Source organism: Somniosus microcephalus, chromosome 22 (assembly GCF_052327205.1).
Source record: "Somniosus microcephalus isolate GS21.2 chromosome 22, FLI_Smic_1.0, whole genome shotgun sequence".
NCBI classification, from domain to species: domain Eukaryota; kingdom Metazoa; phylum Chordata; class Chondrichthyes; order Squaliformes; family Somniosidae; genus Somniosus; species Somniosus microcephalus.
The window spans coordinates 62748600-62761731 of NC_141008.1; the positions used below are offsets into that span (position 1 = coordinate 62748600).

The 13132-nt window shown below is 46.5% G+C and overlaps 1 protein-coding gene across 3 annotated transcripts in view; it reads left to right on the forward strand.

Moving 5' to 3' along the window:
* The window catches only part of nek8 (NIMA-related kinase 8), a 56666-nt gene that overhangs the window by 31682 nt on the left and 11852 nt on the right, over positions 1–13132 (forward strand). For all 3 annotated transcript variants that reach the window (XM_085964937.1, XM_085964938.1, XM_085964939.1), the window contains exons 11-13: positions 156–306; positions 1247–1410; positions 10123–10281. In XM_085964937.1, the coding sequence (XP_085821063.1) occupies positions 156–306; positions 1247–1410; positions 10123–10281 (474 nt within the window). The remainder of the gene's footprint in view (positions 1–155; positions 307–1246; positions 1411–10122; positions 10282–13132) is intronic.

Sequence of the window (13132 nt, forward strand, 5' to 3'; positions counted from 1 at the left end):
AAAAGAAAGACTTGCGTGTCCAATTTCATTCTATTCATATAATAGTTGTTGAAATAAGACTGCTTCAGGCTTTTTTGTTTTAAGTTGTAAAGTGAATTATCAGAAAATGTTAAAAATATAGGCTCTTGATTTTTTATTTTCTATTTCCGAAAAAGGTCGGCTTGGCTTGGAAACTCAGGAGTCGCACAATTCTCCTCAGCAAGTGAATGTTCCTTCAGAACATGAGGCCCAGAAAGTTTTGTGTGGAATTGACTGCTCAATGATTCTCTCAACACGGAATCACATTTTGGCCTGTGGGAGTAACAGGTAATGGGGTCTTTAAAACAACACAAATATTCAATAATGTCACCCAAGAAAATTACATTGGATTGGCTAAAATTTGAGTTAACATGCTTTGAAAAACCTTATGGTGAGCTAGTACATGATGCCACTTCTGAGGGGCATCTGGCACCTGCTGTCCACCTAGCGAGAGCTCATGCCCCCATTTGTCAGTTGTTTGATGGCCAACGAGTGACAATTTTCTTTGGGAGGGGGAGATAAGCATAATCTCTTTAGAGGTTGAGATGACATGGTGATATGCCTGGCAATGAAAATGAGAACCAAGTCATCCTTCTATGGGAGACCCAGTAATCCTATACCTGAACCAGCGAGGTTCTCAGTACTTCAGAACAGTGCTAATGATTGGCCAGCCATCCTGTCTCACTAATGGAACCTGGGGGGGATGGACCTGTCACTCAGAACTGCGATTAATTCCACTGGGCTTTAGATAACCCTGCAAGCCGATGTCACAATGGCTAGCCCGAACCTAGCTGGACAAGCAGTGCAACTCCAGTAATACCCTTATGCGTGCATGGGGACCCCTCGGTCTTGGCTTTGCAACCTATGCCTAAGCTCTAGACTTGGGTAAATAGATTGTATTTGTGCGAGGAGAGACTGTACACTCCATATTGACCAAATAGAAACCCTACAGATGGGCGTAAATTGTTCAGTTGCTTGATTTGGAAATTCTTTAAACATGGTGATCAGGTTTCATACATGCCAGACACCTGGCAGATCAGAGAAAAAGGTATCCCCACTATCAACCTTGGTTCTTCACAGTGTGCCAGCATCTGTCAGTTGGTGAAGATCCCTAGTGTAGAGCACGCCCATTCCTTGAATCAGCCACAAGGATGTGTGACAATGATAGCTACTAAAGTACACTTTTTGTTGTTGTATATCAACTAAAAAGCAACTTTCTGCTTCTCAGATTTAACAAACTCGGTTTGGATAACATAACTGCAGCAGAGGATCCTCATCCCTCTAATCAAGTTGAAGAAGTTCATATTTTCACTCCTGTGCAATCATACCCCCTTAATGAAGGAAATATTGTGCATGTGGATGTTGGGACAGCTCACTCTGCAGCAATCATAGGTGAGAGACGCCATTTCAATAACAACTATCTCGGCTCCTTTGATGGCTAAGTGGGTAAAGAGCACGCCCAGCTGAAGGTATCAGGTTTGGGCCCTGGTCTGTGTTGAGTTACCTGATCTTTGGCGAGGCAGCAGTTGGAATGTTATATTTACTCGCAGTACAACTAGTGGAGGGAGGGAATAAAAGCAGCCAGGGTTCCCAGTCCTGGCACAATGGGAAGCACATGGAAAGCACATTTGTGTGGGCACTGGGTGAAAACCGGATTGAGCTCCTCCGTAATGCTGACATTCACTATTTAGGCTCAGGTTTGAATAATGGTCACCTGTAGCGGTGCTGAAGGGCTGCTACTGCTTATGGATGTGGATCCCAGCAAGAATTGCCATCAGGAAAGGGGGAAACAATTGTAGGAAAGATGTACGGATAAATGTTGCATGCCATTTGCCACAACATTCCGATATGCACTTGCTGCATGTGAGGCACTACTGGAGTATGGGGCTTCGCAATACTTGTGATGAAATATTCCATTCATCACTGCCTGTGACTGTGGTCGGTTTCAGTTTTTTTTCCCTTCCCCCCCAGTTCCGTTTCCTCACCATTGTATTGTATATTGGAATGTGTTGTGTGTAGGGCTCCGCCCATACCTGGCCCCTATGTAAGCAAGCTCAGTCTGGCCTCATATCCAGTACTGCAGCCCTCCGGATGGAAGATAACTCTCTCCACTACGTGTTACCTTCTAAGCTAATAAAAGCCTTGTTTTGTTTCGCTAACATCGAGTCTCGGAATTATTGAGGCACATCAATACTTACCCTATAGCCTCTCCTGTTTGGCTTCCATATACAGGAAACTTTGTGATATCCGGCACCGATGGGACCGGCGTGTTGCCGATCTATCAAAACTGCCAGACATACAAAGTTAATGTTGAAGCATACGGAGGTTTTCATCTCCGTATCTGACAACAAACACTGTCACTTAGCAACAGCTTCTAAAGAGTCGTCTGCAGCTGCAAGCGTCTCTAGCTGAAGCTGTTGCTATAGCTACAGACCTTGCAGTGCCTGACTGGGGGGAAAAAAAAGAACGAGAACTAAAAAATCTTATAGAAAACGGCTCCTGATTTTTGCCGTTAGATCGAGTATTCCGGACATACAACCTCCGGATAAACCAAAGTTTCCTGTACACGATATATTAAAAATAATACTGAAGTGTTACACTTGGCAAAATTGCCTTTCAAATTCTGCGCTTATCATTTAAAAAATCCAGATACATTGCTTCACATTTACATTCTTTGTGGATATTGCATTCCATATCTCCCAGAAGACCAGTTGGTCTGGACCATGGATTTCTCCACAAACACTGACCCATTCAGTTCTGTGCCTGGCCCTGTAGGAATGATTTTCAATGTTATGGTTTTTTTCTCCTATCTAGGTACGTTCCAGTTTGGATCCAGTGCAAACTGATCCAAATACTGAGGCAAGCGTCACAGCCCTGGAACTCTAAACGTATGCCTTCATTTCTTAGTTAGGTCACCAACTCCTTGAATGATCAGGCTGCCCTTTTATTTCCAATATTTCTAATGTTAGCACTTCAGCCCAGTGAGCTTCTCTCGGGCTTCTGATAAAGATACTCTTCAGCCAGATGCATAACAGCACTCTGGGGTTGGAGAGGTCACTGCATGATGCTGCATCCTATCACTCATGTTATTGTGTAGAAAAGTGCTGCTCCACAATACACGTGATTTCAGAGTATAATTGAAATGTTTCTCTGCTAAACGGCAGGAAATATTTGATATTTAATTTGCATTTTAGAACAGTGGAAGTGATTCTGTGCCAAGTTCCCAGTCAGGACAGTGGTAGGGTCCGTGCAATTGCCCTCAGTGCTCCTGAGTTGGGAAAAATGGACACTTGGGCATAGGTACTGGAGGGTGACTGGCATCCATATAGCTATACCCCAGCAGGAGTCAATGCCTTTGAGAGGTGTTAGAAAAGTGCAGAGAAAATCTTCTACCCTCCATAAACTTCAACTCGTCCAAAACTCCGGCATCTGTATCCTGTCCTGCGTCAAGTCCAGTTTACTGATCACCTTTGTCTTCGCTGACTTACAGTACCTCCTGGTCCCACCAAAGCCTCCAATTTAAAATTCTCATTCTTGTGTTTAATCCCTTCACTAGATTGATTCATGGGATGAGAGAGTTGTCCTGTGAGGAGCAATTGAGTAGATTGGGCCTACACTTTCTGGAGTTTAGAAGAATGAGAGGTGATCTCATTGAAACATAAGAATCTGAGGGGGATTGACAGGGTAGATGCTGAGAGGTTGTTTCCCCTGGCTGGAGTGTCTAGAACTAGTGGGTACTGTCTCAGGATAAGGGGTAGGCCATTTAAGACTGAGATGAGGAGGAATTTCTTCACTCTGAGGGTTGTGAATCTTTGGAATTCTCTACCCGAAAGGGTTGTGGATGCTGAGTCGTCGAGTATATTCAAGGCTGAGGCAGATAGATTTTTGGATATTAAGGGAATCAAGGGATATGGGGATTGGCGGGAAAGTGGAGTTGAGGTCAAAGATCAGCCATGATCTTATTGAATGGCGGAGCAGGCTCGAGGGGCCGTATGGTCTACTCCTGCTCGTAATTCTTATGTAAGGCCTCATGCCTCCCTATCTCTGTAATCTCCTCCAGCCGTATAACCATCACCCCCGACCTCTCTGTTCCACCGACTGTGGCCTCTCGTGTATTCCCCCTCCCTTTGCTGCACCATGGTGGCTGTACCTTCAGCCATCTAGGCTCCACACTCTGGAATTCCCTCCCTAAACTGCTCCGCCTCTTCTCCTTTCAGACCCTTCTTAAAACCCACCTGTTTGCCCAAGCTTTTGATAATGTTACCTAATATCCCCCCCTTTGGCTCGGCATCCGTTTTTCTGATTTTGGTGCTATGCAGCGTCTTGGGACATTTTGCTACGTTAAGGCACTATATAAATGCAAGTTTCTGCTGTTGTAATTCTGTAGTGCTGTGGTTTCTAGTGTGAAAGACTGGAGCACTGATGGGATTTGATGAATATATGGAAAAGGCAATAAAGGTCCATCAGTCCCATTAATATTCCCCCTGTCTGTTAGGTGGTGTTCCGAGTGCACTATCCATCCCAACCAGTAGTAATGCTAAATTCTGGGGGAGGTTAAAAACTTGGGGGACTTACTCCCTGGCTCCCTAATATAATTAAACAAGCTACAGGACACAATGGCCCAGAAATTTGTGTCGGGGGCTTCCCGCGGGTGCAAGCCCCCGACCTACACTTACCTAGCGCGCCGGCAGTTGAGGCCTGGGTCTGCGTGCATTTCCTCTCTGTGGCCCGGTCCAGCTCCCGGCGTGATCCAGCGGCGTACTTAGTGCGATGCGTCGGCTGGGATCACGTGAGCACTGGGCAACCAATCGGAGGAGGGAAAAATCCATTCATTTGTTTGATAGAAAGAACTGTCAAACTCATGAAAACTCCGGGCGCCCAAAACAGTACTTAACCTCAAAATAAATTTGAAAAAAAATCACACTATTTAAATCAACTATAAATAACATTAAATAACTATTTTAAACAATAATTTAAATTTTTGAAAAAAATAATTTTATAAAAAATCGGGGCTAAAAATACACTTACCTTACTGTAAAGTATTTAAAAATAATAAACCTGTGGAAAAAATGTTCTAATTTTAATTAATTGACCACTTACCTTTTAAAATGAAGTCCTTACGTCTGCTTTTTTAATGTGTAAAAAGTGGAGGCCTTCGCACGGGCAAACCTGTAAAAAAAAAAGAGGAAGTTCAACGCGCACGCGGAGACTCCTGCGCGCACGCGTTCGACCTCTGAACCCCTTGGTTCAGAGGATCGGAAAAGCCGGTTTCCCGCGCATGCGAAGTGCATGCAAGAAACCGGCACTTCCATCGGGTCCACGCGTGAGTACTCCGTGCTTACTCACGCGTTGGGACCCGAATTTCTGGGCCAATAGTTATCCATAATTCATCACGAGATATACTTAACTAACCCATATCCCGCTTTCCCTTCTATTCTCTTTCCCCCCCCCCACCCAGCCATGTCCCAATATCCTTGGGAACAGAGGACTGTACAGGACTGATAAAAGACCATTTCCATCATTCGGCCAGCCTCAAAATTCACAGATTTCATACCATACTTTATCTGCAATACCTTCCACAAGCTCTGCCTGCAAAAAGAAATCCATCACTTGCTAGAAATTGATAACATTCTCTGCTTCCACCACCCCTCTGTGGCAGCCTGTTTTATATATTAGCCACTCTACGTGATAAAGCTCGGCACCTGCCCCGAAATAGGAATGCAAAATTGTAATTCTAAGTCCATAATTCATATTGTGCAATATGTGGAGAAGCTCAATGAACCAGAATACAAATGACTTTTGATGGTTCTGAACTAAAAACAGGATGGTAAAACCGCATTGTGGTAATATGCATTAACATTTACGCACGGTCATGTGCTCTGATTTAAAGCAGTTTTAAAAAATAAGGAAGTATAAATAAACTGATGTAGCAACTCAGATAATTGCTTTGCACTACAGTAATCAAGTTTTAAATCCCAGTGGTATTGCACACTTGAATCTACCAACCACAGTGTGTACTACAGCTCTGTTCTCAAGGTATCCTTTTCTGTAGCAAAAATCAATAACACACTCCATTTTTTGCACTGTATTAAGTGCCTGTCCTAGTAGTTGAACCATGTAGTAACACTGTCTGTTAGTTCTCCTTTTAAAAACAGAAGAGCATTGACCTCACAGGGCATTAGTTGGGGCACTGCAAATTGGCTTTAATGCCCTTGTGCTAGGGTGTATAAAATCAGCCAGGGTTCCCCTTCCCGATTGCTATCCAGTGTTCCTTACTGGAATGTGTGTATGTGGACTTTGGTTGGTGACCAGATAAAGCTTGGGAGTGATGCTTTATACAGTCAAATAGCCCACTGGCACTCACTACCTTGATTGAAGATCTCCCGGGAGGTCACATGGGTTCGGGTGGGATGGAGAGTGATAGAAGATTTGAGGTTAGGACCAGATCAGCCATGATCTTATTGAATGGTGGAGCAGGCTCGAGGGGCCGATTGGCCTACTCCTGCTCCTATTTCTTATGTTCTTATGTTCTTAGGTTATTTAGTGAGGTATTGGAGAGCTGGCAGAATGGTACCTGGTAGGGGTGGGTAAAAGAAAGTTGCGGAGGGACATGTTGTGGGGGAAAGAGTATGGCTGTGGCATGGAGGAGTGAATTTCGGGGGTTGAGGAAAAATGAGCAATGCTTACAAAACGCAATATGAGGATTAGTATAAACATTCTGATTTGAAAATTACTTTTATAACAATGCAGTATTCGCGGAGAAGCTTTACGTTCTTCTCTTGACTATGTAACTCTTGCTTGTTGCTGTTACCTGTAACTCACTTATTGTTGCAAGTAACTCGAAGCCTTATGTACTGCAAGTCAAATGCAGAGTTAAACGTCACTTACTGAGCCACAACATGCATTTAGGGAAAACTCTAGTTTGCCTGTAATTCCACCACATTCTCCAAGTTTTTCTAAGCTCTTGGGGTCAATTTCATGAGAAATCTCCTTTTGTTGCAGCTTTCAATGACCATGTCCTGTTGTAGAGCCACCTACGTGTAATGAAAATATTCAATCACTCGTCAGGATATTGCCTTTCTGTCATCCGTAATATAAAAATTTAGTTTAATTACCCACTCCTGTCCATCACACTTCCGATGTCACACACTGTCTAATGCCAAATTATGTTGTCACATTTAAAAATATATATAAAAGCTGGTATTTGCAATGCACAAAAAAAACCTCTAATATCTGTAAGATCTTAATTGATATTCCCACAATTAAAGCCAGTGTTCTGATCTCCAGCAGTTGACCTTTGAATGAGTACTACTCCGTGTTTACTTAACAGCGATGACATTTTGTAGCCTTAAAAGGCAGGTACAGCTCTACTTTAGCAGCAGAATTTTTAAAATATTAATTCATGGGATGTGGGCGTCGCTGGCAAGGCCAGCATTTATTGCCAATCCCTAATTGCCCTTGAGAGGGTGGTGGTGAGCTGCTGCCTTGAACTGCTGCAGTCCATTGATGCATTGTATTTTACACAGTACAACGTTCCTCTGATTTACCATGACCAGCGATACAGGATATTCACTAGTGCTACTCTGTACAATAAAAACAGAATGTCCGTTTGCTTAGAAGCTGCACTTTGTTACAGACGCAAAAGGGGGAAAAATTCAGTTGGTTACACAAACCAACTAGCGCCTGGGCGTGGCACTGCCCACGCCTCCCGCCAAATTCAGCGGGAGGTTAGTGGTGGCGCTAACCGGTAGTGCTGCGCCGCTGGCGATGACGTCATTGGTGTGCGCAGCGCCCCGCTCATGCCCCGGCTGCGATCTTCGGGAGCGCCCCCTGATTTACCGCCGGACGCTATGTCCGACAGGGTCAGGGGGGGCGTACCTGCGGCCGGGGAGGTGCAATTTAAAGGCGAGGTGCGGGGCGGCCATTTTTGTTGCTGGCCGCCTGCCAGCACCTGCCTGCGCTCCCGTCCCCAGCCTCCTGAATCCCCCCCCCCCCCCCCCGCCCCGCGGAGTGCCAGCTGCGCTCCAAGAGCCCGGCACTTCTCTTTGGTGCCAGGCTCTTTTGCTGGCACTCCCGATCCCTGGGGGCCCAGCTGGGCCCCGGGTCGCGCTGCACAAAGCCTCTCCTCTTTAAGAAGGGGAGGAAGGCCTGCAATACCGCAGCGCGACGTGCCACAGCGTGTGGTGCTGCGGCACATAGCGCCACGATATTCACTCGCAGTGCCCCAAGAGGGATGCGGGGCGCTTCCAGTAGCGCCCCGCTTCCCTCTTGGGGCGCAACCACTCAATTTCCGGCACAGGGGCCCCGGCGAAGTTAGCGCCTCAATTGGGGCGCTACTCAATTTTTAGCCCAAAATCGTCTTAAGATAGAGAAAGCCAGTGACTTTAGAGCACAAAGGCAAAGTACTGTGGTTGCTGGAAATCCAAAATCTGTGACTTTAGAGTACAGTAGCCCAGTGGCTGTGGTACTGGACTAGTAACCTAGAGATCGTGAGTTTAAATTCCACCTTGGCAAGTTGTTAAAACTGAATTTGATTTGTGGGCGGGCATCAGTAAAATGACCACGAAAGCAGCTGAATTGTCGTAAAAACCCAACTAGTTTCCTCCTGTCTTTCAGGGAGGGACATGCCCGCACTACCTGGTCTGGTAACTAGGGGTAGGCAATAAATACTGCTTCGTTAGTGACGCCTACGTCCCAAGAACAAAACAAAATGCTGCCTGTGTCGGCTTCTCGCCTAGACCGGAAACCGATGAGTATCCGTTTGTAAAATTCCTTGATCAGACAACAATTAAATTCTCATTCTGCTCCGCTTCTGTCTACTTAGCAATTGGATTTATTGCCATAAACACTTAAAGAAATGAAGCCAATCTGACCTGTACCTGATCTAGGTATTGATTTCAACAATGCAGAACAAGTAAAGAAAAAAAAAATCCATTTATATAGCACATTTCATGACTTCAGGATGTCCCAGAGGGCTTTCCAGCCAATGAAATACTTTTGAAATGGTCAATATTGTAATGTAGGAAATGCAATTTGAACACGGTCAGCTCCCATAAACATGGTAAATGTGATAATGATCAGATAATCTGTTGTTGTGATATTGGTTGAGGGATAAATGTGGCCAGGACACTGGGGCGAACTGCCCTGCTCTTCTTCGAAGTAGTGCCGTGGGATCTTTTAAGTTCACCCGAGAGGGCAGACAGGGCCTCGGTTTAAAGGCTCATCCAAAAGATGGCACCTCCGACAGTGTAGTACTGCACTGGAGTATCAGCCTAGACTTTGTGCTCAAGTCCCTGGAGTAGGACTTGAACCTACAACCTTCTGACTCAGATACGAGAGTGCTACTCACTGAGCCATGGCTAATTATATCCATAAAGGGGCGCACATCTACACTGCAGCATTTTAGCTTGTACATTAAATGATACACTGCCTTTCCTGATAAAACAGTGCAAGATCTGGCTAACAACGAGCAATGGCACAAGAGATTCACGAATAATACATCTAGATGTCATACTCCACATGTCTAACCTTGTGACAAATGCCAAACAATCATAAAATGCTGGGTGCTTCTCCGCTGTAGCCTGAAACTGATGAGCATGTGTCCTATCTGCAAAGTTCCTTGACCATACAGCAATTAGACTCTGTTTGACCTGAGATGTGTTTTTGTTTGATTATTATTTCTGTGAAGCACCTTTAGGATGTTTTTCTACACAAAAGGTGCTATATAAATACAAGTTGTTATTTTAATGCCTGCCAGAAGCTCCCCAGGGCATACACCATTCCCCAACTAAGAACCCAGACCTATGCCAATGCTGCTGTTGAGCCATTTGCGAAGAGGTGTGCAACTGCAATGCAGATTGACACTTCCCAATCCCCGCAGTGGCATGAAGTGCCTTAATTCTATTGCGTGCCAACTTTTCACTCCATGTTCTCCTCCCCCTTGACCTAAACTGGAAAAATACCCTGTGTGATTGATTCTAGTACCAAACCTATATCCTAAGCCACTTCTGTTCGTACACCACTGCGCTGTGCCATCAGGCTGTCCAGTGTCGCCATTTATCAAAGGATTTTGAAAGAAGATGATGGTCTCTTTGTTCATTTCAGAAACTGGAGAATGTTATACGTTTGGCAGTAACCAACATGGACAGTTGGGCGCCAACACTCGTCACAATAATCGTTTGCCATACTTGGTCTCCGACCTGCGTGGGATAAAGGTTACCATGGTAGCTTGTGGAGATGCTTTCACAGTAGCAATTGGAGCAGGTATGTAGAAACCGCATCACTGGAGGAATAATTAGTATTTTATTAAAATTCTTGAGGCTAAATTGCAAATCCAATTATGTTGATCAAATTAATATACACTGATATGAACAGTTAGATCACTCCCTTGGACTGATTTATCATTATATTTGCTAAGGGACACCAAACACCAGCTTCTAAAATCACACTAATCTTGATAAATCCATTTCCGTAAATATTTGAAAGTAGCCTTTGGGTTATTAGAGTCATTACATGGCTCAGTGGAGGTTATAAACCACTTTCGATCAAACTTCTGTTCTTAATATTATGATTGTGCTGAACATTATGATGCCTTTATTTGCAGAAATGCAAGACATTTATATCATTAAAATCTGCCCTTTTTTTGCTTCACTGTCTGCAGTTACTAGTAATCAAACCGCTTCTGTCTAAGGTGCTGAACATTTGCTCCATTATCTGATTCCTAGGGCTAATTAATTTTTATCATGTTGTGTACAGGAAAAATGAGTTTTACTGTGTTTTCAGTGCTTTGAAGAGAGGTTCTTAACGGCCTCGTGTCACTAATCATTTCCACACTGCTTGTTACTGCTGACTGAAACACACAGGGAAGCAGAAAATGTCATGTGGTAAACCACTTTTACCGTTCACTATCGTTACACTATAGTTATCACTGTTAGATCGTTTCCCTATAGTTATCACTGTTCACATTGTTGTATCACTGTACGAGGTCGCCTCTTGTCACGCTGCTATACCTGGGCTGACCACTGCCGACTCCGCCCATGGCTCCGCCTACCTGCCCGGGTATAAAGGTGGTCGACTGGCTGGTATTCCTCTTTCTTGGATCCGATCACCCACGAGGGTGGGCTCTGTTATTTAGTCAATAAAAACCTATAGTTACTTTCTTAACTCGTCGCTTTTCATTGGACGAATTGATAGGTATATCAATTTTATTGACTAAATTTTAAAATGTCGTCACTTGAGCAGCCAAACAACCAGTCAACGGAGCAGCCAAACGACCAGCCAGACGCCCAGCTACAACAGCCACAGCAGCCGGCTTGGCTGCGAGCCCTCAAACCACCGTACCTGGATCTAAACCCACAAGCAACAAACGCAGCCCTCGACTTCAAACACTGGCTGTGCTGCTTCGAATCCTACCTGGAAGAATCCAGCGTCCCTCAGAGATCCAAACTGAGAGTTCTGACCGCCCAAGCGAGCCCTAAAGTATACGCACTCATCCAGGACATTACTACTTACGAGGCCGCTATCAACCTACTGAAACAGCAGTACCGGAGCCCGGTAAATTCCATGTATGCCAGACGCCTCCTAAGATCCCGCCCGCAACAGCCAGGAGAGTCTGTAGCTGAATTTTTACGGGCGCTACGAACACTCGGCAGGGACTGTGACTTTAAAGCAGTATCGGCTGCAGAAAACACTGAAGATAACATCCGTGATGCCTTCGTGAAAGGCCTTCGGTCCGACTACTCACGGCAGAGACTGCTGGAATCAAAGGACCTCGACCTGAACACAGCTGCAGCCTTGGCCTACTCCCTAGAAGTGACCCAGCGGGACCTCGAGGTGTATTCCAGGTACAGTTCGCGACTCTGGGACTCGGGCCCGACCCTGACCGCAATACCCCTCGTAGCGCCGCCCCCGGGACCTACCTCAGCGTCGGCGTCCCGGACCCGATCGGGACCGCCACCCCCGGTACCGGCTGCGACTTCGGACCCCCGTGACCGGGCCGCCGGCTGCTTCTTCTGTGGGCAGGCGAAACACCCGAGGTCGCGCTGCCCAGCCAAAAACGCGACGTGCTCCAGCTGCCTGAAGAAAGGCCACTTCGCGAAGGCCTGCAGAGGGAGAGCAGCAGAGGCCAGCAGTGCCTCATGCGAACTGTGGGGGCGGCCATCTTCTATCAAGGCCACAGATGAGCAATGGGGGCGGCCATCTTTGATCCAGGCAACCGACGCCAGCAGTGCCTCATGTGGGTTGTGGGGGCAGCCATCTTCTCCGCCATTTTGCCCCACCTTGTGGGCGCCTCCATTTTACCCACCACGCTCGACCGCCACCTTACCTCCAGACCTGACGACCGCTTCACCTACAGACTACAGCGACCCGCTCAGCCACACACTAGCCTCCGTCACACTAGACCAAGCTCGCCCGCATCAGCTGTCCAAGTCAATGATGGACATCAAAGTAGACGGCCACGCCACGACCTGCCTGTTCGACAGCGGAAGCACGGAGAGCTTCATACATCCAGACACGGTGAGCCACTACTCCCTCACTGTCCAGCCAACGCGCAACCGGATCTCGATGGCATCGAGGTCCCACGCCACAGACATCAGCGGCTACTGTGTTGTGACCCTGTCGGTTAAGGGCACGGAGTATAAAAACTTTAAACTCCTCGTCCTGCCCCAGCTATGCGCTGCCGTCCTACTAGGGCTGGATTTTCAATCCCACCTCCAAAGCGTCACTCTAGCATACGGTGGACCCCTCCCCCCGCTCACAGTTGACAACCAGCAGCCTTTAAATCGCCCACCGCGTAACACCTGCGGCCTATCCACCCTCAAGGTCCCGCCACCTTCCCTGTTCGCTAACCTCACCCCCGACTGCAAACCCGTCGCTACCAAGAGCAGGCGGTACAGCTCCGGGGACAGAGCTTTCATTAGCTCTGAGGTGCAGCGTCTCCTGAAGGAGGGCATCATCGAGGGGAGCAGCAGCCCCTGGCGTGCCCAGGTTGTAGTCGTTAAGACCGGCAATAAAAACCGCCTGGTCATCGACTACAGCCAAACCATAAACCGGTACATCCAGCTGGACGCATACCCCCTTCCCCGCATATCTGATATGGTCAATCAGATTGCTC